Source organism: Gorilla gorilla, chromosome 22 (genome assembly GCF_029281585.2).
Source record: "Gorilla gorilla gorilla isolate KB3781 chromosome 22, NHGRI_mGorGor1-v2.1_pri, whole genome shotgun sequence".
Classification (NCBI taxonomy): domain Eukaryota; kingdom Metazoa; phylum Chordata; class Mammalia; order Primates; family Hominidae; genus Gorilla; species Gorilla gorilla.
In genome coordinates this window covers 36,302,902-36,327,704 of record NC_073246.2, presented here as the reverse complement: position 1 = coordinate 36,327,704, position 24,803 = coordinate 36,302,902, and the positions used below count along the sequence as shown (strand labels likewise).

Sequence of the window (24,803 nt, the reverse complement as noted above, 5' to 3'; positions counted from 1 at the left end):
TCCAGCCTGGGTGACAGAGCAGGACAAGAAAACAAGAGAAAACAAAAACAAAAACAAAAACAAGACAACAGGAAGAGGTTTATATTGAAGCAGACGATGCATGCAAAAAAGTGCCTGTGTACAAGGCTACAGCTCTATGAAATGTCTCAAATTGAACAAACCTGTAAAACAGAATGTGACCGGCACCCAGAGTTCCCCTTATGCCCTCGTCATTTACCCTTCCCTGAAAAGTATCCACTATCCTGCCTTTTAACATCAGAGATTGTTTTTGCCCAACAGAGAGAGTTTAAGGTCGTGGATATGCCTTGGCAGTAAGAGTTTATGATTTAACCTTTAGGGAAGTGATCGAGACAGTTCACCACACAGGATCCTGGGTCCAGCGTGAAGGTGACATTCAGGGTATGGAAGGAGAATGACTTTGGTGTGGATGACCCACCTCTGGCACCTATGAGCTATGGGACATTGGGCCAGTCACTTCCCTGAGCCTGAGTGTCCTCTCTTTAAATGGGGATAATACTCCTGCCTCGCAGGATTCTGGGAGGTGGGCACTTGACACAGATCTATTCCCTAACATCAGTGCCCCTTCAACAGGCAGACTAGACAGGACTCTCCATGGAGGAGAATGGCTGCTCAACAAAAGGCCATCTTTCCTTCTGTCTCACGATTGTTTTGGAGCTTATGATTCCCCACATCTCATGCCAACGTCCTCCTGATCTGAATGTTAAATCTGTTGACTTCACAAATGACACACTCTCCAAAGCCTCCACCTCTGGCACATTGGCTGCCTGGTGTGCTCTCCCTCGTCTATTCAGATACCTCCCCAGAGAGCGGCTCTTCCCACACAGAGCCCCAGGCTTCTCTCCTGCCTTCTCAGGACCAAGGACATAAGATCCTGCTCATCCTTCACCACCTTCACCTCACAGATGAGGAAACTGAGGCTCACAAAGATGAGGGGGCTGGCCCAGGGTCATGCAGCAAGGATGTGGCTGGGGCCAGAGCCCTGACTCCCAGCCCTTATCACTGCCATGAGCCCCTTATTTATCACAGGTCAGGTGCTCTCCCCTCCCACGTCCCACTGGCAGTGTCCAAATCCCTTGTCTGTGTGGCAGAGGGGGGATGCCATGGTCCATCCCATAGCAAGAGACAGCAGGAGCCAAATGAATCTTCAACAAAGATATCTAACAAATGGGTGCATTTATTATTGAATAGGTAATACACATACGGTTAAAAATATTTAAAGCATAAAAATATTTAGTGAGAGCTCTCCCTCCCACACTTGCCATATATCTACCTGGTTCTCTCCTCCAATAGGTAACTCCTCTTCTTAATTTCTTGGACATTCCACTGGTGTTTTAAATGCTTACAGTGGCAAAATCAGATATATATATATGCTTCCTCTCAATTTTTTGATACATGGTAACATGTTCTCTTCTTTACCTTTTTCATTTAACAGCACACCTTAGAGAGCTTTATACATCAGTACATAAATAGCTTCCTCATTCTTTTTCACAGCTGTGTAATACTCCATTGTATATGTATATTATAATTTTTTTTTTGAGATGGAGTTTCACTCTTATTGCCCAGGCTGGAGTGCAATGGCACAACCTCTGTTCACTGCAACCTCCACCTCCTGGGTTCAAGCAATTCTCCCGCCTCAGCCTCCCAAGTGACTGGGATTACAGGCATGCTCCACTATGCCCGGCTAATTTTTTGTACTTTTAGTAGAGACAGGGTTTCTCCATGTTGGTCAGGCTGGTCTCGAACTCCCGACCTCAGGTGATCCACCCGCCTCGGCCTCCCAAAGTGCTGGGATTACAGGCGTGAGCCACTGCGCCCAGCTTGTATATTATAATTTTTACAGTTTTATTGAAATATAATTCATATACCATAAAATTCATCTATTTAAAGTATACATTCAATTTTTTTGTATATTCAGATTGTGTACAGCGAGCACCACAATTTTAGAATAGTTTTATTACCCCTCCAAAAATGCTATATACCCTTAGTTATCACCCCCAATCCCTCCCACTAGTGAACCACTAATCTACTTTCTATCTTTGTAGATTTGCCTATTCTTGGCATTTCATACAAATGAAATCCTACGATATGTAGTCCTTTATGACTGACTTTTATTTAGCACAATGTTTGCTAGTTTCATCCGTGTTATGGCATATATCAGTACTTCATTCCTGTTTATTGCTGAATAACATTCCATTGTATGGATAAACCACATTTTATTTATTCATTAGTCAGTTGATGGATATTTGGGTTGTTTCCATTTTTTGCTATTACAGATAATTCTGCTTTGAACATGTGTGTTCAAGTTTTTGTGTAAACTTACATTTTTATTTCTCCTGGGAAGATACCCAGGAGTAGAATTGCTGGATCATATGGCTTATTTTATAACTTACTTACCCAGTACCCCATTGATGGAAATTTCATCAAATTGTATCTTAAAAACCAGCAACCATCACAAACGTGGCAGGTTAGAGTCCTAGAGTGACGATTAGGAAGAAATGGAGCTGGAAACAATGGCTGGATGATTTAACTTGCCGGTCTTCCAACTTTTCCTTCCCTGCTCCTGGGGAAACTTTACCCGCAGACACTTACTCTAGCACTTTCCAATTAAACCTACCTCAACTCCAATGGGGTCTGTGACTCTGGGAAAGAGAAGAGCCATTTCTCACCACCTGGCACAGGAGCCCACTGCCCACTGACCCCTCAGGGAAAGCCCAAGGCCCCTCAGGTGTGTCACCCTGGGGGTGTCACTCCCTTCCTGTCTGGGTTTCCTCATCTGGGAGACTGTCCAGAGGAAGCTGGTGACTCTTGACCATGGAGTTTCCTGGCCCTATGATGACAGATCTCTGCCACACCTGGCCATCTGCCACACCTGCAACAGGTGCAGAACACAGGGGAATTCAATAGCCATCCAAGCTCTAAGCTGAGAGCCAGCCTCAGGGGGAGCTTCTGGCCACCTCAGTTCATGATGGGACCTGGGAGAGCTGGAGATTCCTTAATACCGGCACGTTTTAAAAAATTGTTTTGATTTAGAACTTCTTAACAAGTCAAAGCTGGGAAGTGCTTTCTGTTCTGATGCAACAGAAGACACAGCAAATCGGATCCTCTCATTAATTGCATGAAAGCAAAGTCATCCACTTACTAAGTTTCTGTTTGGTGTTGCCGTAAGATTGTTGGAAGATCATATTACTCCCCACTCTGGAAACTCAGTGCAGCTCAACTGCAGTAGGACTGATTCTTCCCTAGGAGACGGAGTTCTCCTTTCATCATCTTCCCCTTCTGTGCATGGTAGCCGCTTGAACTTGCCTCTCCGAGTCAAGGACAAGACCACCCCATGGAATGTGAGTACTCAGCTAAAATGCAAGGATGGGCAGGTTGAGATTTTACATATTTCATGTCATTAAATTACAAGTACAAAATAGCACAGAGGAAAAAGTTTCTCTCTTCTACAGGATATGTTTGTCCATTAAGATACAACCTAACTTACTTTTACCTTTGTAAGAAAGGTAAAATGTAATGTATTGCAGTAATTAATATAGTGAGTTTCTTTCGTGTAGAAAATGGACTGGTTTTTAAATAATTTAATGTTCTGTGTGTAGCTCTTAGTTGGGGATATTTTATTTGTATTTGAATGTATTGCATCATTCTATGACAATTTCTAGAAAGTTCTATGAGTTTATACATGTGTTCTGAGTTTCAATAAGTTCTCTTGCCCTAATATAAGGATATTGTGTTCTTGTTGGGTTGATTTGCTGTCTGTTTGTTTGTTGCAATAATTACGGGAATTTTTCACCTTCCTTAATTTAATGTCTCAAACCATTCTACCAAACAATGGTGTAAATTTATGCTTGTGGTGTTGTTTCTTGCGAGTGACTAATTTTATGTAATTAAATCTGTTCATTTGTCCTGGGCTTTGTCACATGTAGTTTGAAAAGTAATTTTTAAATAATTTCTTCCTTCATCTAAAAGTAATAAGCTCATTCACGCATTCTGGCAACTAACTATAATAAAAAATACTGGCCTCTCTGAGTCTTGCGTTCGCAAAATGAATTAGCAACAAACAAACAACGATCAAATGGGAAGCATTTTGGAGCACCTTTGTTCTACACAGCAGGCTGCGAGATTGATCCTATGATGTGTTTTTAAATACATCTGTGTTCACATAGAGCAAGAAATGGGGGTTTGAGCCAGTAAGGCCCCACTGGGAAATGTCTCACAGGACTGCACTCTACATCTCTGGTTTTCATTGTTTCATTTTCTCCACCAGCTCTGCAAGCAGAGAAAACAGTTTTGAATTGAACAGCAACTGAGATCTTAATCTTCTGGTCTTACAAGGGCATACAACGGCTTTACCCAGGGGCACCTCACCAGGGAGACCAGAAAAGTACCAACTCGTACACTCTTTCTTTTCAAAAATAAGTATACACGGTACTAAGTGTACAAAAGGGCATACAGTGAAAAATGTGTCTTCTCCCAGTTTTCTTCCCCAGAGGCAATTGCAGATACTAATTTCTTATTCATTCTTCCAGAGATGTTCTATACATACAAAAAGTACAAGCAAATAACATATAACTTCCCCCTTTTTTACAAGTGGCATTGCAGAGCATGTCACCACTAGCTTATTTTTTCACTTATTAACATTCAGTACCATAAAAAACTCATTGCTTTTTATGACTGCATAGTACTCCACTGCATGGAGGTTCCAAAATGTATTTCACCATTCCTCAGTTGGTGCTATTCAGGCTGCTCCCAGGCATTCGTCATCACAAGGAGGACTGCAATGACTAACCTTCAGCATATATTGTCTCTAGATGTTCTGGAGCATCTTTAGGATAGATTCCTAGAGATAGAACTGCTGGGTCAAAGGTAAGTGCACTTGTAATGCTCATAGATCTTGTCCGTGTGCCCTCCATGTTGGTTGCATGAATTTACCAGCAATTATACAATTAAAATTCTCCTTGGAAAATATGTCAAGTGTGGATATGAACATTTATTTGTTGACATTTTAAAAATGCCAATCCTGACCCCCTGAAATGCAGAGGCGCTTGTTTCTTTTCTTTAAAAAAAATTTTTTTTGGTGTCAAGTCCGCGTCATTGCCACCTTTGCTCCCAATTTAGACACCTTTCTTCTAAGCTGGGCAAAAGAACAAAAAAAGCCATTTTTTTGTTAGTTTATTCTGAAACATCATGAATTTGCAAATCCAATAGGTAACAAAATGGTATCTAGTTATTATCTTAATTTGCATTTTTCTTATATAAGTGATATTGAGAAGCTCTTCTTATGTTGAATGTTCATTTTTTCCCTATGAACTATTTGTCCATATCTTTTGCGCATTTTTCTACGGCAGTTTTAAACTTTTTCTTACAGAACTGAAGGCTATTTAGAAAATCAGCGATATAAATTGCACTTTGTCATCTGCCTGTTGGTTTTATGGTATGAAATAGCTTAATTTTTTTTATGTAGTTGAATTTGATTTCTATTTCTTCTTTGTTTCTTCTGATTTTTTGTTATGCTTAAAAGAATATTCCACTCTGAGATGATAAAGAAAAAATCTGCCATGCTGTACTCTAGTACTATAAATTATTTCACTTTTTATGTTAAAATATTTATCTGGGCTGTTTTTTTTTAATCTGGACCGATTTATCTGGTCATATGGTGGAGAGATGTGGATCTAATGCTATTTCCCCCAATGCTACATATTGAATAATTCATCTTTTCCCACCAATCAGAAATGCTCCTTTATTAGCTAGCTATCAAATTCTAATTGCTAACTATTGGTGCTGTTTTTACTCTGTTTCATTGGTCTGCTTGCCTGTGTTTTCAGCATCACACTATTTTAGCTGTTGTAGTTTTATTTTTTATTTTTTTATTTTTTAAGACAGAGTCTTGCTCTGTCGCCCAGGCTGGAGTGCAGTGGCCCGATCTTGGCTCACTGCAACCTCCACCTCCTGGACTCAAGTGATTCTCCTGCCTCAGCCTCCCTAGTAGCTGGAACTACAGGCATCACACTATTTTAGCTGTTGTAGTTTTATTTTTTATTTTTTTATTTTTTAAGGTAGAGTCTTGCTCTGTCTTGCTGGAACTACACGCGTCACTTGGCTCACTGCAACCTCCACCTCCTGGACTCAAGCGATTCTCCTGCCTCAGCCTCCCTAGTAGCTGGAACTACAGGCGTGTGCCACCACGTCTGGTTAATTTTTGTATTTTTAGTAAAGACGGGGTTTCACCATTTTGGCAGGGCTGGTCTCAAACTCCTGACCTCAGGTGATCCATCTGCCTCAGCCTCCCAAAGTGCTGGGATTACAGGTGTGAGCCACCATGCCCCGCACTGTTGTAGTTTTATAGGGAGAGTTGTACCTGGTTCTGAAGAACCCCCAGCCCACACACTCTGCAAAGCCCAGCAAGTCCCAGCTGGGCTGTGTGCATATAAAGCTTTCATTCATTGAAAAAAATGTAAATTAGTTTTTATAGCTGGCTGATTTAAAATTTGTGGCTAGGCTAATTCATTAGTCATTCTTTTTATTCAGATTTTTTTTTCTAATTAGTCTTGACAGTTGATTTTTCTTTTTCTTTTTCTTTCTTTCTTTTTTTTGTTTTTTTTAAATAGGGTCCCATGCTGGAATGCAGTGGTGTGAACACAGCTCACTGCAGCCTCAACCTCCTGGGCTCAAGCGATCCTCCGGCCTCAGCCTCCTGAGTAGTTAGGACCATAGGCTTGCACACCACACCTGGCTAGTTTTTTTATTTCTTGTAGAGACAGGGTCTTGTCATGTTGGCCAGGCTGGTCTCAACCTCCTGGGCTCAAGCAATCTTCCCACCTTAGCCTCCCAAAGTGCTGGGATTACAGGCATGAGACACCACGCCCGGCCAACAGTTGATTTTTCTAAATGAATAGTTTATTGATTTCACAAAGAAATCTTATTGCTGTTTTTATTGCAATTATGTTTGTTGTATAAATTATTTGAGGGATAACTGACATCTTTATGATGTTGTGTCTCCTATTCAAGAACTTAGTGTTTTTCTGGGCACAGTGGCTCCTGCCTGTAATCCCAGTGCTTGGGAGGCTAAGGTGAGAGGAGCTCTTGAGACCAAGAATTCAAAAACAGCCTGGTCAACATGACAAGACCCTATCTCTACAAAAAAAAAAAAGAGAGAGAGAGAGAAAAGAAAAAAATTAGCCCGGCATGGTGCTTCATGTCTATTTGTGAGGCTGAGGCAGGAGGATCAACTGAGCCCAGGAGGTTGAGGCCATAGTAAGTTATGATCATGCCACTGCACTCCAGCCTGGGTGACAGAGAGAGACTCTGTCTCTCTAGAAACAAACAAACAAACAAAACAAAAAACAAAACAAAACAACAACAAAATAGTGTTTTGGACTCTTCTGATTTTTAAAAATATATTGACATACCTGTTGTTACACTCCTGCTCATGCCTCAGAGAAGGCCTCTTTGAGCAGCGTCACGTTTTCACGGATATGAGGGCTCCATTCTCCTTGGTGTGGCCAGGCAGCCCTCAGCCCAGGATGCTGGATCTCACCTGGACCTCTCTGTTTCTCAGGGGCCAAGTGGACTCCCCATGAAGCCTCCAACCAGACCCAGGCCAGCACCCTCCTGGGGCTCCTGCTGGGTGACCACACGGAAGGGAGGAATGACACCAACTCCACCAGGGCTCTGAAGGTGCCAGACGGAACTAGCGCTGCCTGGTATATCCTCACCATCATCGGCATCTACGCGGTGATTTTCATCTTCCGGCTGGCCAGCAACATCCTCAGAAAGAATGACAAGTCCTTAGAAGATGTTTATTACTCAAATCTGACCTCTGAACTCAAAATGATAGGGCTGCAGGGCAAGGTTGCCAAGTGCTCCACCCTGACTATCAGCAACAGAGCTGTGCTGCAGCCCTGCCAGGCCCACCTGGGGGCAAAGGGCGGGAGCAGCGGGCCCCAAACCGCAACCCCAGAGACCCCTTAAGAGTCAAGGCCAGGAGGCCTTCCCTAGGGTGGCCCCAGACTTCTTGGAGGGGAGCAGCTTTGGGTTTACTTGGAGCCCTTGAGGGGGACTGGGGGTGCGTCACTGACAAAGGGTGCTTCTGGCTGCTAGTTTGTGACCAGAGCCAGCCACCCAGTTCCTTCTCAGGCTTCCAGGTGCTTCGAGAAGAGAGAGCAGGGCAGCGGTTTCCAGCCAAATTCAATCTTCACTGGCAAAGCCTGTGCTCTGGGGAGGAGCACTATTCCACTGTTCTCGGAGGAATCCGGGAGACTCCTGGGGGCATACAAGGAGGTGACCCCTTGTCATGGAAAGAAGAGTGAACTTGGAGTCAGTCCTGGGTTAAAATTCAACTTCTGGGGAGTCACATAAACTGAGCAGCTTAGTTGCTCACCTGAGACATCAAGGGTTTGGAGACAGATGGTTTTAAAAGCTATTTTATTTGAAAGACTCTAGCTTGAATATACGACCAAAGTTGTTAATATCAGAAGTTGGAAATTCTTCATTTTCATTGAAAGAATTAGGTACGTCAAAAAAAGCATTGGAGCTGGGTGTGGTGGCTCATGCCTGAATCCCAGCATTTAGAGACCTTGAGGCAGTAGGATCACTTGAGTCCAGAAGATTGAGTCCAGCCTGGGCAACCTAGGGAGACCCCGTTTCTACCAAAAAAAAAAAAAAAAAAAAAAAAAGCTTTGTTTTGTTTTGTTTTGAGATGGAGTTTGCTCTTGTCACCCAGGCTGGAGTGCAATGGCACGATCTCAGCTCACTGCAACCTCTGCCTCCTGGGTTCAAGCAATTCTCCTACCTCAGCCTCCTGAGTAGCTGGGACTACAGGCATATGCCACCACGCCTGGCTAATTTTTTTGTATTTTTAGTAGAGATGAGGTTTCACCATTTTGGCCAGTCTGGTCTCAATCTCCTGACCTCGTGGTCCGCCTGCCTTGGCCTCCCAAAGTGCTGGGATTACAGGCATGAGCCACCGCGCCCAGCCAAAAAATGCTTGAAACACATTAGCCAGGCATGTGCCTGTGGTCCCAGGTACTTGAGAGGCTGAGGTGGGAAGATTGCTTGAGCTTGGGAAGTCGAGGCTGCAGTAAGCTGTGATGTGATCATGCCACTGCACTCAAGGTTGGGTGACAGAGTGAGACCCTGTCTCAAAAAAAAATTTTTTTTTTAAGAAAAATTTATTAATTTTGGAGTCAGAAGAACCAAACTCTAGTCTGGATTTGATTATCAGTCACTCTGGTGTCCTTTCACACATCACTTCGCTTCTCTAGAACTTAGTTTCCATACAGATAAAATGAGGCTAATGATGTCAGATCTGCCAGCCTTACCAAGTAGATGATATCTAATGAAACCATGCATGTGAATGTATTTTGAAAAGTAAAATAAGTATGTAAATATAAGCCTTGTTCTGGTAAGTGGTGATGGTGGTGACTGGTGGTTCTAGGTGATGCTGATGGTTTTGGTGGTGGTGATGGTTTATGTTGATGGTGGTGGTGGTTATGATGTTAATGGTGGTGGTGTAGGTGGCGGTGGTTGATGTTGGCATTAATGGTGGTGGTGATGATGCTATTCTGAAACAGGAAATGACTAATTCCTTGACAATTAGTCTCTAAGCAATGGCTGTATTGTCTTGTTCCACAAGAGAATTGCGTCTGCATGTCAGTTGATGACCTGTGCTATCAATTGAATCCATGAGATTTTGCTTGTGGACACCTTTAGATTTCCTTGCATTAGATATCATATGCTTCACTCAAGTGGTTTACAAATACCTGTTACTTATATACTTTTCTTTGTCTAAAAAAGAAATAAGATCTTGTCTAGATGACTGATTAACTTAGGGAGATTCTGATTAACAGAATTTCTAGAAATGGCTTTCAGCAGGCAAAGAGAAAATTATATTTTGTACCAATTTATATAAAGTTCATCTAGTTCAGCTTTTGGAGATGTCCCTGGGGCTAGAGATGAAATATCATTTTCCTGTCCACAGACAGTGGTCTGCAGTTCACCCCATGAACTCATAAAGGTCAGAATTAAACCCCGAGCTTTGTTTATGGAGGGTGAGATATATTTCCAAGTATTTCTTTCTCTTTTCACATTTTCCACATCATTACCATCATCATTGTCGTCATCATCATTGTCATCACCCTACAGGTTGAAAACAGAAGTGTAAGTTTATTTATAAAGTTTATATAGGCTTTATGCATATGTTTGAGATGCTTATAGGGCAGGACAAAACAGAAGACACAAAGGTAGACAAAAATGTAATCCACAGTCATAGGAATACAGAATGCATTCAAATGGGGCTGAATGGTCAGAACTTAGGTGGATCTGAGGATAGGAAGAGTGAATTGGCACAATCTCCCCTTGTTGGCTGCCCCTGCAGCATGCATTACCCCCTTCTCTAATCCAGCTGCCCTGAATTTTCATTTGAGGACCCATACAGCTCTAGGGAAGTTGAAACTACCCCCAGTTCAAGAATTGGAATAAGTTTCAAATGAAAAAGCTGAATGAAAAATAATTTTTTAAAAATAATAATAATAAGTGTTTTAAAAAGTGGGAATAAGAGGCCTGGATTGATCCAGTCGTTGCATCCCATCTCCTGGCCTCATTGCTTGGGACCAGGATGGACACCTGACCCTAAGCGAAACAACCCAATAAGAGTGACCAGGAGAACTTTCATGGGGAATTCTGGAACAAAAAAGCTTTCTCTTGCTCTGGATGGTGTTAAAAGCCGATCTGAGCCTGAAATTGTTACGGGAATGGGATCCTGATCCAGACCCCAAGGGAGGGTTCTTGAATCTTGCACAAGAAAGAATTCAGGGCAAGTCCATAAAGTAAAATGAAAGCAAGTTTATTAAGAAAGTAAAGAACAAAAGAATGGCCACTCCATAGGCAGAGCAGCAGCAGGGGCTGCTTGACTGAGTACACTATGGTTATTTCTTGATTGTATGCTAAACAAGGAGTGGATTATTCATAAATTTTCCAGGAAAGGGTCAGGGATTTCTCAGAACCCTCAGTTCTTATATAGATAGGTTCTCCTTTTAGACCATATAGGGTAACTTCTGGACATTGCCATGGCATTTGTAAGCTGTCATGGAGTTAGTAGAAGTGTCTTTTACCACACTAATGCATTACAATTAGCATATAATGAGCAGTGAGGAAGACCGGAGGTCACATTAATCACCATCTTGGTTTTGGTGGGTTTTGGCTGGCTTCTTTACTGCATCTTGTTTTATCAGCAGGGTCTTTGTGACCTGTATCTTGTGATATCAATCCTGCTGGCCTCCTGTCTCACCCTGTGACTAAGAATGCCTACCCTCCTGGAATGCAGTCCAGCAAGTCTCATCCTCATTTTACACAGCCTTTAATCAAGATGGAGTCGCTCTGGTTCGAAAACCTCTGACAGAATTGCTGGATCCATTTTGCCACCATGAAGAAAGCCAACTTGAAGGCAAAAACCCAGCATATAGAAAGGAGAAGAACTAGGAAATTACAGAGACCAGAGCCTGTACCAACTGTACCCAGAGCCTTCATTTACCACTGGAGTTTTTCAGTTTGTGAACCAATGAATTCCTTTTATTAAGTCTGTTGGAGCTAGGCTTTTGTTCCTTACAACCAAAAATATCCTAAATGATACCACTGGATAAAATGATTTCCCGAAGGAAGTGGGCCTTGGAGTCAAATTTGAAAAGAGAAGATGTGTGATGTGCTGTGTGGGAGGCTGGGATCATTTTTTTTCCCCAAGATTTTTATATTTATAGGCTTTTATATTTATAGGGGAAAAAACAGATTCGGTACACTTCTTACTTCAGCTCAATGATCATTTGCAGGACTTCTCATTGCTTGACCTCTCAAAGAGCACTCAGTGAGACTCTGTACCATTTAATCCTCACCCCTGACTGTCAGTAGACTGCCATGGAAACCCCAAGGATGCCTGTCCTGTTGGACATGCGGTCAGAGACTGGCTCCAAAGATATCTCCCAAAGAGCAAAAGCCACCATCTTCCTGTTGGTGCCCAGACACAGGTGCATGAGCTCCAAGGACTCCTTCCTAGGCCACCTCTCTGCTGCCTGATCTAAACTCACCTCGTTTCTGGGAGCTGGTCTGAGAGTCTGCCTTGGAGATGTGTTGGATGGGAACTAGGGGTTTGTAGGCTCCATTGTGAGCAATACTGATGGGAAATGACCCCAACTGGTATGGATATTTTGCATAAAGCCCCTGAAATCTGACATGCTCAGGGTCAGAGCCATGAACCACTGTCTTGACAAACCCCATGTACATGGACTAATAAGGAAGGTGTGGGCACCATGGCGTTAGTGTTCAACTGGAGAGTAGGAAAGAGATTTGCATGTGCCACCAGCCCTGATAGAGACAGTGACAGAACACACTGATTCTCAACATTCCAGACACCTGCTGTCTTTGTCCCTATGTAGGTTTCCCCCAATATTTAGGGGATCAGGTCAGATAAAGGCCTTCCTCTGAAATGGAAATTATTTAAAATCGATGAGGAAGTCATCCAGGAATGACTTCCTCTGGTGATCTGTGGCTGATGGTGCTAGGGTTTGTATCAGACCAAATCAAGCTAACTAGAGCTTCCCCAGGTGATTGTAACCCATCTCCTAAATAAAACTTGCATCGACTCGGTTGCATTACAATTTGATTTTCCTGGGTGATGTACTCATCACATTTTTTAAAAAAGGACTTAAAGAAAGACTTTAGAGACTAAATTCTTGGTATTTATGCACCTCTTTCTGGAGTCACAGGTGGGCTCTGATTCTCATAACTGATTGCCTTGACTTCTACCGGAGCAGAAGAATGCCAGCTCATTCTTCAAATACAGTTAGTCGTCTGTTGGCAGTTATGGAAAACAGCTCTACCTAGCGCATGCAAATGTGTGTGTGTGTGTGTGTGTGTGTGTGTGTGCATGTGTGTGATTTTGGGGAAGGCAACTGAGGTAGCGCACAGAATCAAAAGGACAGCAGCTCCTCCCAGCCTCAGGAAGGAGAGGGGTTAGTCTGCCATGAGGCCCTTACTTGGCGGCCCCAGTTGGAGAACCTTCTCACTAGGATTCTCCCAAAAGACAGCTCAGCTCCCATGTCTGCCTCTTGGTACCTCTGCTCAAGTTTCAGATCTCAGGGTGAGGGCACTGCAGTGGATCAGGGAAGAGCAGGTGTGCAGGTGACCCAGGGAATGGAGCGCTCTGATTGGCTGAGGCTGAGTCATAGGCCCCCTCCTACAGGACATCAAAGTCTTTGAAGAAAATGCCAGTTAAAAGCACTGTTGGCTGGGCACTGTGGCTCATGCCTATAATCCTAGCACTTTGGGAGGCCGAGATGGGCAGATCACTTGAGGTCAGGAGTTCGAGACCAGCCTGGCCAACATGGTGAAACCCCGTCTCTACTAAAAATACAAAAATTAGCTGGGTATGGTGGCGGACACCTGTAATCCCAACTACTCAGGAGGCTGAGGCAGGAGAATCACTTGAACCTGGGAGGCGGAGGTTGCAGTGAGCCGAGATTGTGCCACCGCACTCCAGCCTGGGCAACAGATTGAGACTCCATCTCAAAACAAAACAAACAAACCAAAAAAGCACTGTTGCTCAGATATCACCCCCTCTGTGAAACCTTCTTGATCCCTAAGGCAGAACTGCTTGTTCCTCCATGGCTTCTGTAGCACTTTGTAAAACATATGGATGGATCAAAGAGAGAAAATTTTATTCAACAGAATTTTTCCAAGGACGGTACATTTGTTTGCCAAGTGTTTGGTAAGCAAGAGAGACCTGTACAGTTTTGGTACAGGAAGGGCCCATGAATGTGGGCGGAACTATTCCACAGGAGACAAGGAGAAGCTGTTCTCTGGAGGGAGGGAATGGAGAGGGAGAGGTGGTTTAGGGCTCTGCAGGATGGCAGAATGCATCCAGAAATGTCTTTCCTATCATTTCCCCACCACTGCCTCAAGCCCTTTTCTTCTACGATTTTATGAAACTCATGGGATAAATGCTTGAAGTGAGTGGGCTAGAAGCCAGCAAAGGGATGCAGGGATGTGCCCAGACACATACAGGTGGAACAGAAGCAGCACGCAGATGGGGGGTGTCAGGAACAGAAATGCTTTCCTAGGGCAACCTAGTTAGGTTTCGTTTAAGCTAATCAGGAAGTAACCAGAGTCATGGGGAGGCTGTAAAACTGAGGCAGGGACCAGATTTCACCAAATCATTGTAGAATGAGGGCAAGGATGAAGGAGGGGTGGAGGTAGGTGCTTGCAGGAGGCACCTTGATATGGTTTGCCTGTGTCCCCACTCAAATCTCATCTTGAACTATAGTTCCCATAATCCCCACGTGTCATGGAAGGGAGCCGGTGGGAGGTAATTACCTCCATGCTGTTCTCATGATAGTGATTGAGTTCTCACAAGATCTGATGGTTTCATAAGGGGATTTCCCCACTTTGCTCTGCACTTCTCCTTCCTGCCATCATGCGAAGAAGGATATGTTTGCTTCCTTTTCTGCCATGACTGTAAGTTTCCTGAGGCCTCCTCAGCCATGAGGAACTGTGAGTCAATTAAGCGTCTTTCCTTTACAAATTACCCAGTCTCGGGTATGTCTTTTTTGACAGCATGAGAACAGACTAATACATACCTGAAAAGGAGAACACTTATCACATAATGCTGTAAATACAGGTCGGCAGTCTCTTCCCCACTGAACCAGAAGAATATGATTTTTAAGAATAAAAGATATCTTATTGATCAATTGATCAACAATATCTTATTGATCTTGACCCACTTATTTCAAAACACACAATAAATATTTGTAACTATTCTTTTAAAAATAGCAACACCCATTTAAAAATAATGAAATCCAGACTACAAGGACTTGGTATGTACCAGGCACTAACTGCGCTGCATGCATCTCCCCGCTTGCCAGTTGCCCATCCCCTGCGCCTAGTGCTCCATGCTTGCCTCTCTTATGGCACCCACAAATGAAGCTGGAGGCAGAAACCATACAGTCACTTGAACACAGGAAGTTTCCTGTAAGGAAATGATTAACTGGTGAGGAAGAAACTACAAAGATACAAAGAGAACTCTCAAGGGTTCCCTAGGGCTCAGTACCCAGGGAAGGACCAATTCGGCTCCCCAAGGCTGGGCTTCAGACGTCTTTAGAGAAGATGTGATTGCAGCCACTGGCCGGAGGGGAAGTTCATGGGTGGCCGGGGCCACAGTTGGCCCACAGTCCCCAGGCAGCTGGTCCTCTAGTGCACAGGAGCACCAAGACTGGTAGATGGGTGACCAGAGAGAGCCAGGGTGCCAGGAGCTCACTCGCTGGTGGGGTGGCCGGGAGGTTGCTGTGCGCCTTGCCCATGGCACACAGGGCCCATGGCACATGCCTCCAGGACACAGCCCCAGAGAGCCTGTGGTGTGGCACTTGCAGGAGTCGAGGCACTGAGCATGTGCCATGGACTGAATGCTTTTGTCCTTTGTCCCCTGAAATCCACAGGTTAAAGCCTTAATCCCCAATGTGATAGTATGGAGGTGAGATTTAGATGAGGTTTCGGGAGGTTTAGATGAGGTCGCGATTGTAAGGCCCCCGTGATGGGATCAGTGCCCTTACAGGAAGAGACACCAGACCCACCTCTCTCTCTGCACCATGTGAGGACACAGCAAGGAGTGTTCTTCCCGCGAACCAGGAAGCAGGTCCTCACCGGGTACCGAATCTGCCAACACCTTGATCTCAGACTTCCAGCTTCCAGAACTGTGAGACAGACACGAGTGTTGCCTAAGCCATTTGTTTTAACAGCCCAAACTGACTAAGACACTCATCAGAGAAAAAGCAGCGCTGGACATGTGTTACAGGCGGCAAGACTGATTCCTTCAGACTCCTGCAGCAGCGGGAAGAGATTCCAGCACCGACCAAGCTCAACCCCAACTGAGAAAACGGTGACCGAGGTCTTCAAAGAGAGAACAGAAAGGGAACAAAAAGGGACTGAAGGAGAAATGAAAACAGAACGTGGGGGCCACGTGGAAATGGAAAGTTCCAGAAGGGTGAGGGGAGAACTACTGAAAATGGTTTAGCGGGGTGGGCTGGACGAGGTGCATTTTGTGATTTGGCTGCATTGCAAAGTCTTGAGCCAAGACTCAGCCAGGGCTGGGGTCGCCTCTGGGGATGCAGCTTAGTGCAGGTGGAAGCCAGGCTACAGTTTGGTGAAGCCTCTCAGCACAGTGTTGGGGCGAGTCCTCTACGCTCTGTGGAATTCCCAGTTCACTGGAGGCTCGCTAGCAGGGCAAGTGTGGCCCGAAGGTGCACTGTCCATGTCAGGCAGGCATGCAGGGAAGCCGGGGAGCTGACAGCCTGCTGGGGGCAGGGCAGTGGGTGGCCTGGGGTGCCTTGGGTCCCATCAGCAGGGTCATGTGAAACAGCCTCCAGGCTGCACAGTGGTGGACAGCAGTGCTGGCTCCCCCTGTACCTGCCCACCAGCCTTGGCCCTCCTAGGCCCCGAAGGGTAGTTTCCTGCTGTCCGGTGACTGTAGACCAGCCCTGGCCCAGGAAACCCTATAAACTTCTCCTCCAACTATTTCTCCTGGAGAAGACAAGAGTGCCAATGGATTACTACAGTGCAGGGCAATTGAGCAAAGATGGGGGTGAACTAGGGTCCCATGGGAGCAGGGAGGAGGGGCCAGGGAACCCTGGCCAGAAATAGGAAAGCAGTAATGGAAGGGACGACTCAGGAGAGGGAGTGCCCATCTCAGAGCCTTTCAGGAACCTGGCATTTAATAAATGCCTCCTCCAGAGGGAAGGATTCAGGCAGATCACTTCTAGAAGGGGTCACGGCCTCTCCAGGTTCTGCATGGTCCACAGCATATGTACAGTCCCCAGAAGCTAGACTCCTTCCAGGCCTGGTATGGAGGGAACCTAAGTGTGTGATGGAGGAGAGTCTTCCACAGGCTATGAACTCTTTGTAAAAAACAAAACAAAACAAAACAAAAAAGCAGCATGCCTGCGATGCTGGGGGCTTAGGACAATATCTTAAAACAGAACTGAAACATTGGTGGATAAACCTCAGGACAGGCAGGAAAAGAGCCGTAGCTCATCCACCATCAGCATTAGCAATGTAATCAGACACAACAGAAAATCAATGAAGTAAAACCAACCAGCAGGATTATGTTGTTGAGCCTCCAATAAATGTCTTAAGTGTCCAATAAAGCCATATCGTTTTGATGACATGAATTTCTGTGTTGCTTTTCTGATTGCTCAAAATGCTGAAATTCTTTGGAGAGTATTATCAATGTCATTATCTTTGCCAGGAAGATGCTGAGCTGTCTTCCCTGAAGCAGTGTTCTCCCTGGGTTGTTTGAACCCCTGACTGTCACGTGCCTTCTGTCCTAAGCTGCCACCAAGGCCCAGACAAGCCCTGCCATGCATGTGTCTCTTTATTAATACATAGTACAGCAGGGAGCTGCCCCCTCTCCCAGCCAGGCAGGGCCGCTTATCCCACACCCCCTGCCTTGCAAGCACACTTAGCATGGAGTATATTAGGAAGTTTAATTAGCAGAAAATAAATAAAGTAGGGATCCCAGCTTGAGCCCAGGCTGTCCCCTGCTGGGGTGGGACATGTCTGAACAGTGTTGATGAGAGTTTTATGAAAGACGCATCTCCTAGAGGAAAGGACATGGAGAGAAGTAAGTTTGATTCCCTCTCGGAGGAGCCTGAGTGCCCAGAAGTCCAAGCAAGAATCTTGAGCTGTATCTGGGAGTGGGGGTGCTTAGATCACGAGCATACTCCTGAACCCTGGCAATGCGGCAGAGCATGGAATGTGCTGACTGGCTTAAGCTTGGAGCAGGACTTGATGTGGCTTCCTCCAAAGGAACCTGAGTTCTGTGGGAGATGGATGAACATCTGAACAACTCAGGGCACTGCTGGGGATATGGAAGCTGGCAGGCAGCCCTTACCATTTGAGGTGCGATAGGGAGAGAGGATAACCAACGTTTAACAAACTCTATCAAATACTGGGTGCGTTGACACGTGCCAGCCCCAGGATGCTCTTAGAAACTCTATGAGGGGAGTGTAATTAGAGCACTGAGGCTCAGAGAGTTTAAGAAACTTGTATATTGTCACACAGCTAGCAAGAGTTTCAGGAAGCTAGATCTAACAGATTCCAAGGCCCATGTAATGTTTCCATCAGGTATTTGTCCAAAAAACACTTTTCCTTCAAGGTAAGGAGTGGGAAGGCTACTTGTGTGGGGGCATGGTGTCCCGGCAGCCCACAGCTCAGTGCCAGACTGTGAGTGAGAAGACCAATGTGTGTCCCATCTCTGCCACTTCTGTCTGTGTGGCCTCAAGACCCTCACCTAGAAGGGTGGCTGAAGTATCACTCCAGGCCTGGTGTCCTGACTTCTTGAACAACTGTCCAGGGTGTGCAAGCCAGCACCTCCCCTTTTCTGCTCCCTAGTTAGATGGATTTAGCTAGGCTATCACTTTGTGAGAATAGAGGGACCCAAGAGCCTCATTCTCCATCTATATAACTCAAAGACTTTGTATAAGTCAGGGTGAGCTGGTTTTGTCATGAGAAACAACCACCCCAAACTCTCAGTGGCTGCAGACAGCTGGCTTGCTTTCTTTCCCCCGCCACATGTGTGCAGCAGGTCTGCTGGTGGCTGTGCTCTGAGACTCAGGTTGCTCCTGCAGACCTTCTGGAAACATGGCCATTCTCAGCTCTGGAGGGACGAGTCCCTGAGTATCTCACCTGGACAATTAAATGCTCCAGCCTGGAAGAGACACGAGTCACATCCATCCACCACTCATTGGCTAGAATAAGCCCATGGCTCCTCTCAACCGTGGGGGCAGGGAAGTCCCATCCCACCGGGGCCTGGAAGGCTGAGAACCAAAAGTTGGGCGAACAGTACTCATGGCTGTCATAGAGTGGAACCAGTTCCAAGGCTCTCAAACCATTTTTTGAGAGCAAGGGGGAAGCCTAATCTCATTCCCTATTTTCTATCATCTTTTTTACTTATATAAACCCAAACCTCTCTTTATTAAAACATCTCTCTCTATATATGTCTATTTTAAAAAGTCTCTCTATATATGTCTATGTGAGAAAAAAAAATGTGTTACGTTCCTTTCAAAACCAACTCTGAGGCTCTGGAAGCACTAATGTTCTCCACCCACATTTCCCCACCAGCCCCTGATCAGACCTGGTTCTAGGACAGGGGTTCTCACCTTGGCTTCCCTGTAGAATCACCTGGAAGCTTGTAAAAATCCCATGGATGCCAGGCCTCACCCTAGGCCAATTCTGTCAGAACCTCTGAGCTGGTGCCAGGCAGAAGCAATTGCGTGAAGATCCCAGGAGATGCCTGGATGGGTCCAGGTTGAGTCTGCTGTTCCGAGTGAGCCCTGAAGCAGCTTCCAGCTCCGGGGCTGCCTCCTTCTTTCCCAGGTGAGGTTCCAGGAGAAGCCAGAGATGGGGGTTTGCCTTAACAAACCAGGAGCTGAGGAAGGTCGAAGAGAATTCGGTGATTATCCCGACTCATGATTCCAGCTCCTTCCCAGTGGTGGGAGCTGGGAATGCCGTGGGAAGCAGGCGTGGGAGGGGTGTCCGGGAGGATGGGTGCCCAGGGGGAGGGGTGTCCGGGGGGAGGGGTGCCCGGGGAGACAGGTGCCTGGGTGTGCTGTCACTCAGTTCCAGGCCTGAGCTCAGCTGCTGAGGAAACAGGAAGTGCATCAGGAGCCGAGTGTGCTCAAGTCCTGGGTATTCACAATTCACAAGGACACATGCACACATTCACACACGCATTTACACATCCCCATAAGCATACACACAGACACACATACTCAGCTGGGCATGATGGCTCACACCTCTCATCCCAGAACTTTGGGAGGCCGAGGCAGGTGGATCACCTGAGGTCAGGAGTTTGAGACCAGCCTGGCCAACATAGTGAAACCCCATCTCTATAAAAAAAAAAAATACAAAAATTAGCCAGCTGTAGTGGCGGGTACCTATAATCCCAGCTACTCAGGAGGCTGAGGCAGGAGAAGTGCTTGAACCTGGGAGGCAGAGGTTGCAGTGAGCCAAGATAGAGCCACTGTGCTCCAGCTTGGGTGACAGAGTGAGACTCTATCTCAAAAAGAAAGGAAGGAAGGAAGGAAGGCAATCATTGAGACAATCAGTATTGCCAGGGAAGAAGGCTTTAATTGGGTGCTGCTGCCCAGGAGATGGAGCTCAGTCTCAAATCCATCTTCTGGACCCACTAAAATTAGGGGTTTATATAGCAGGGAAGAAATGTAACAGGAACTCGGGAGGGGTAAGGAAGCAGTCATGATGAATGGAGGGCCTGACGTCTCATTGTCTAGACAAGATGATCTGGTGAGTTTCAGTTCTCTGATACTTTTGGAGAGGACTTGGGCTCCTATCCTGAGGAAGCAACTCAGATAAAACAAATTTAAGTTTCAAGCTTTAAGACCAGAAGGGTCAATTCCTGTATTCATCAAAAACAAACAAACAAACAAAACAACAACAACAACAACAAACTGTCTATGGGACTATTGGGTCGGTTTCATTCTTTTTTTTTTTTTCAGATTTTCTTCTCCATGAAAAAAATGTTTTTAAAAGAATCTCTTCCACAGAAAAAAAAGCAACTGGGGATCTTCTCTTGTTTGGCGAGAAGATAAGGGGCTGTGGCCCTCTCCTCCTGAGCAGCTTGTCTGGCAAATGGGCAGATGATGTTGGCCTCAATTCCAAGGATGGCAACAAGAATGAACTAAGACATGACATGTAAAGGGGTCAGGGCTACTCCCCACACTAGGTGCTCCAAAATATTATTACTTACCCCAGGTGCTGAACAGAGTAGGGGCTTTGTGACCTCATGTGGCCGACTCATTTCACTGGAAGCATTATTCTGAAAACAAGTTTGGAGACGATGGGAAAGTCTGACACACACATGCTCATACACAGACGGTGGCAGCATCGTCTGCCGAGATGCACAGCAGACATAATTTGGCTGGTTCCCTGTGGGCTTGCTCTTTATGGGTTTGTTGCTGTAGATTTGTTGTTGTGGGTTTGTTGATGTGGGTTTGTTGTCTGTGGGTTTGTTCTCTGCGGGTTTGTTTTCTGTGGGTTTGTTGTCTGTGAGTTTGTTCTCTGCAGGTTTGTTTTCTGCGGGTTTGTTGTCTGTGGGTTTGTTGTCTGTGGGTTTGTTTTCTGCGGGTTTGTTGTCTGTGGGTTTGTTTTCTGCGGGTTTGTTTTCTGCGGGTTTGTTTTTGTAGATTTGTTGTTGTGGGTTTGTTGTCTGCGGGTTTGTTGTCTGTGGGTTTGTTGTCTCTAGGTTTGTTGTCTCTGGGTTTGTTCTCTGTGGGTTTGTTGTCTGTGGGTTTGTTGTCTGTGAGTTTGTTGTCTCTGGGTTTGTTCTCTGCGGGTTTGTTTTCTGCGGGTTTGTTGTCTGTGGGTTTGTTTTCTGTGGGTTTGTTTTCTGCGGGTTTGTTGTCTGTGGGTTTGTTTTCCGTGGGTTTGTTGTCTGTGGGTTTGTTTTCTGCGGGTTTGTTCTCCGTGGGTTTGTTCTCTGTGTTTCCTTTCCGCCATGCTTTTCACAGGAGAATGCCAGGCCCTCTGTGGTTTGTTGCCTGGGAGGAGATTCAAGATGCCAGGCCAAAAACCTGAGGGCTGACCCTTTCCCTGTGTATGGTGGGGAGGTTGTAGTACCTGTCCCAGAGAGGGATGGGACAGGGGACCGTGACACTGAAGGGAGAGAAGAAGGGGCAGAGTTGTCCACAAGCCTAGGTTTGAACAGAGGCTCTTGAGGCAGGGAACTGAGTCTCGTGGCTCTTGTTCTCAAGAAGATGACTGGGCCACCTAGGAGAGTGACTTTGGGTTTACCTAAATGGGCTGGATCTTGGCTTTGAAATTCTCAGCCTCAGCAAAGATGCCAGTGCCCACATGATGGGACCACAAGGGCTTGGGTCTGGGCACCTAGACCCAAGCATCAGTTAAGGGTGACCTCAAGGCCCTGCCTGTGCACTGGCCTTGAGAAGTGGGGTGGGGTAAGAACCTCCAACCATGCCCAAGTCCCATGTGGCTTGATTTCAATAAATAAATGTGATGTTTCCCACAAAACTGAATTTGTGGATAAGATTCATACCAGCCACATGTATACACACATCTATTTATAGGAGCAACTGCTTTGGGCTTTTGTTTGTTTGTTTGTTCGTTTTTGGTGATTTGGTGTTTTTTGTTGTTTTGGTTTGTTGTTGTTGTTGTTGTTTGTTTGTTTTTTTGTACTACCAGTTTCTAAATATTCCTTCTTCTTTGATGAAGAATGTGATCTATGGCGGGTGGAAGATGGCCCAACAGCCCGGCAGCAACACTCACGTATTGAGTTTAGGGACCCACCCGTGTCCTGAGAGTTCAAGTTAAGACTTTGTCTTGCAACTGAACAATCTTTATCTCCCAATTACACGAAATCAATTTAAATGAATTAAACAAATTACAATGTCCCACTTGAGAATATCAGTTACCTGGGCAGTGGAGAAGAATTAGAAGTAAAGAAGTGCCTTCTAGGAAAGCAGATAGTAGTGACTCGGGGTGGAGGGAGAAGCTGCCATGGGAAAAGTGTGTAGGGCTCCCGACCTGGGAGGTCCCTGCAAAGGTGTCTGCCTGAGCAGTCCTACAGAGACCTGTCCACACTGCCTCCTAGTGGTCGCTCCATCACCTTCCGAACACTCCAAAGTTGGGTAGGTGGCCCCAGGAAGCCCACTTCTCTCTCCCAGGCCGTTGGCAGCCTCTGCTGGAGTGGGCAGCGGGGAGGGGAAGCCCCAGGAGGCTGGAGACTCCTGAGGAAGGGAGGACAAGGAGCCTCAGGTGGAGGGAGGGAGTCCTAGGAGCTGGCTGCTTGGCTTGGCAGAGGCTGCAGAGGAAGTGAGAGAGTATGTTAACAAGCACAGGAAGGTTCTCTGAGTTTCTCTGGCCATCCATGGTGCAATGGTTTGCATGAGTCCAGGCCCCCATTTATCTGGGCAAACTACTTCTGGCTCCTTGTGCAAAAGCAGTTCCTGGCCAGACGCTGGCTTGGCCTGTCCCGGGGTGGGGGTGGGGGGCACAGATGAGTCTCTGCAGAGACCTCTCTGTTGGTGCCTCTTAGGCTCTGGGACCACACCCCCAGTCCATGTGTCCCACATTGTGCCCCTAAGCTGAGGCCTGGCAGGTGCTGCTGTCAGAACCAGCCTGAGTATGGGCTCCAAGTGAACCCCAGTCAAAAGCTCCAGGATCCCATGAGTCCTCCTTTGGCTGGTTTCCTCCACACCCAGCCCCCACCACCAGTGCCATCCCCACTTCATGCTGCCTCTAAAATGAACTTCAAGGACGTCTGAATTGTGCATTTTATATCAAGTTCTTCTTGTCATTGTTTTCATAATATATTGCCAGATTTACTCATAATTAAAGAAGTTAAAACAATGAAATGATCTTTTTGTCTATCAGATTGATAAAGGTTAAAAATCACTGGCCAGGTGCAGTGGCTCGCGCCTGTAATCCCAGCACTTCGGAAGGCTAAGGCAGGCGGATCACCTGAAGTCAGGAGCTCGAGACCAGCCTGGCCAACATGGCGAAACCCCGTCTCTTCTAAAAATACAAAAATTAGCCAGTTGTGGTGGCACGCGCCTGTAGTCCCAGCTACTTGGGAGGCTAAAGCAGAAGAATCGCTTGAACCCAGGAGGTGGAGGTTGCAGTGAGCTGAGAACGCACCACTGCACTCCAGCCTGAGTGAGAGTGAAATTCCACCTCAAAAAAAAAAAAAAAATTAATATCAAGTGGCAGCTGAGAAATGGACATGAGTTTCAAAATAATAATACCAGCATCATTATTAACAATAAAACTACCGAGTACCATTTAAGATTTCATGTGTTTTTCTTTGTCCTTAGCTTATACTCTACTGGAGAATATATGATCAAAATACTGTGTTGTAGGGTCATTTGAAAGAAATTCAACTCTGTGTGATTTTGGAACTGACATGATAAGCAGCTAGGTTCATCAGTTACTGTTTGTATTGTTTAGAGATCATTTTGTTTTATTTTTATTTTTGATTTGCCTTTGTTTTTGTTTGTGTATAAATTTAAGGGGTACAAGTGCAGGTGTGCAGTTTTGTCAAATGGATTGATTGCTCAGTGGTGATGTCTGGGCTTTGAGTGTAGTAGTGTACATCGTACTCATTAAATAATTTCTCATCCCTCACCCTAATCCTATCCTCTTTTTTTTTTTTTCTTTTTTTAGACGGAGTCTTGCTCTGTTGCCCAGGCTGGAGTGCAGTGGTGCAATCTTGGCTTATGATTCTCGTGCCTCAGCCTCCCAAGTAGCTGGGATTACAGGCATGCACCACTATGCCCAGTTAATTCTTTTGTATTTTCAGTTGAGATGGGGTTTCACCATGTTGGCCAGGCTGGTCTTGAACTCCTGACCTCAAGTGATCCACCCACTTTGGCCTCCCAAAGTGCTGAGATTACAGGTGTCAGCCACCATGTCTGGCTAATTTGTTTGCATTTTTAGTAGAGAAGGGGTTTCACCATGTTGGCCAGGCTTGTCTCAAACTCCTGGCCTCAAATGGTCCTCCCATCTCAGCCTCCCTTTCGAAGTCCATTATTTTACATTCTGTACCCATGTGTACACATTATTTAGCTCCCACTTAAAAGTGAGAACATGTGGCATCTGACTTTCTGTTTCTGAATTATTTCACTTAGAATAATGGTCTCCAGTTCTGTCCATGTTGCTGCAAGAGACGTGATTTCATTCTTTTTTATGGCTGAGTAATATTTTTTAATGTAAAA

The 24,803-nt window shown here is 45.6% G+C and overlaps 1 protein-coding gene across 3 annotated transcripts; it reads left to right on the top strand.

The window, feature by feature from the left end:
* Positions 1-2,385: 2,385 nt before the first annotated feature.
* On the top strand, positions 2,386-12,676 carry SMIM34 (small integral membrane protein 34). 3 transcript variants are annotated; one of them, XR_010132412.1, is made up of 3 exons: positions 2,386-3,359; positions 7,577-8,528; positions 11,250-12,676. XR_010132412.1 is itself a non-coding variant. In XM_063702673.1 (2 exons), the coding sequence occupies exons 1-2, from the start codon at positions 3,353-3,355 to the stop codon at positions 7,987-7,989; spliced, it is 420 nt and encodes a 139-aa protein (XP_063558743.1). In that variant the 5' UTR covers positions 2,386-3,352; the 3' UTR covers positions 7,990-8,681. The 3 variants fall into 3 exon arrangements, 1 of the variants encoding a protein (XP_063558743.1); XR_010132413.1 differs by lacking the exon at positions 11,250-12,676 and having other exon boundaries at positions 2,386-4,884; positions 7,577-7,630; XM_063702673.1 differs by lacking the exon at positions 11,250-12,676 and having other exon boundaries at positions 7,577-8,681.
* Positions 12,677-24,803: the final 12,127 nt, after the last annotated feature.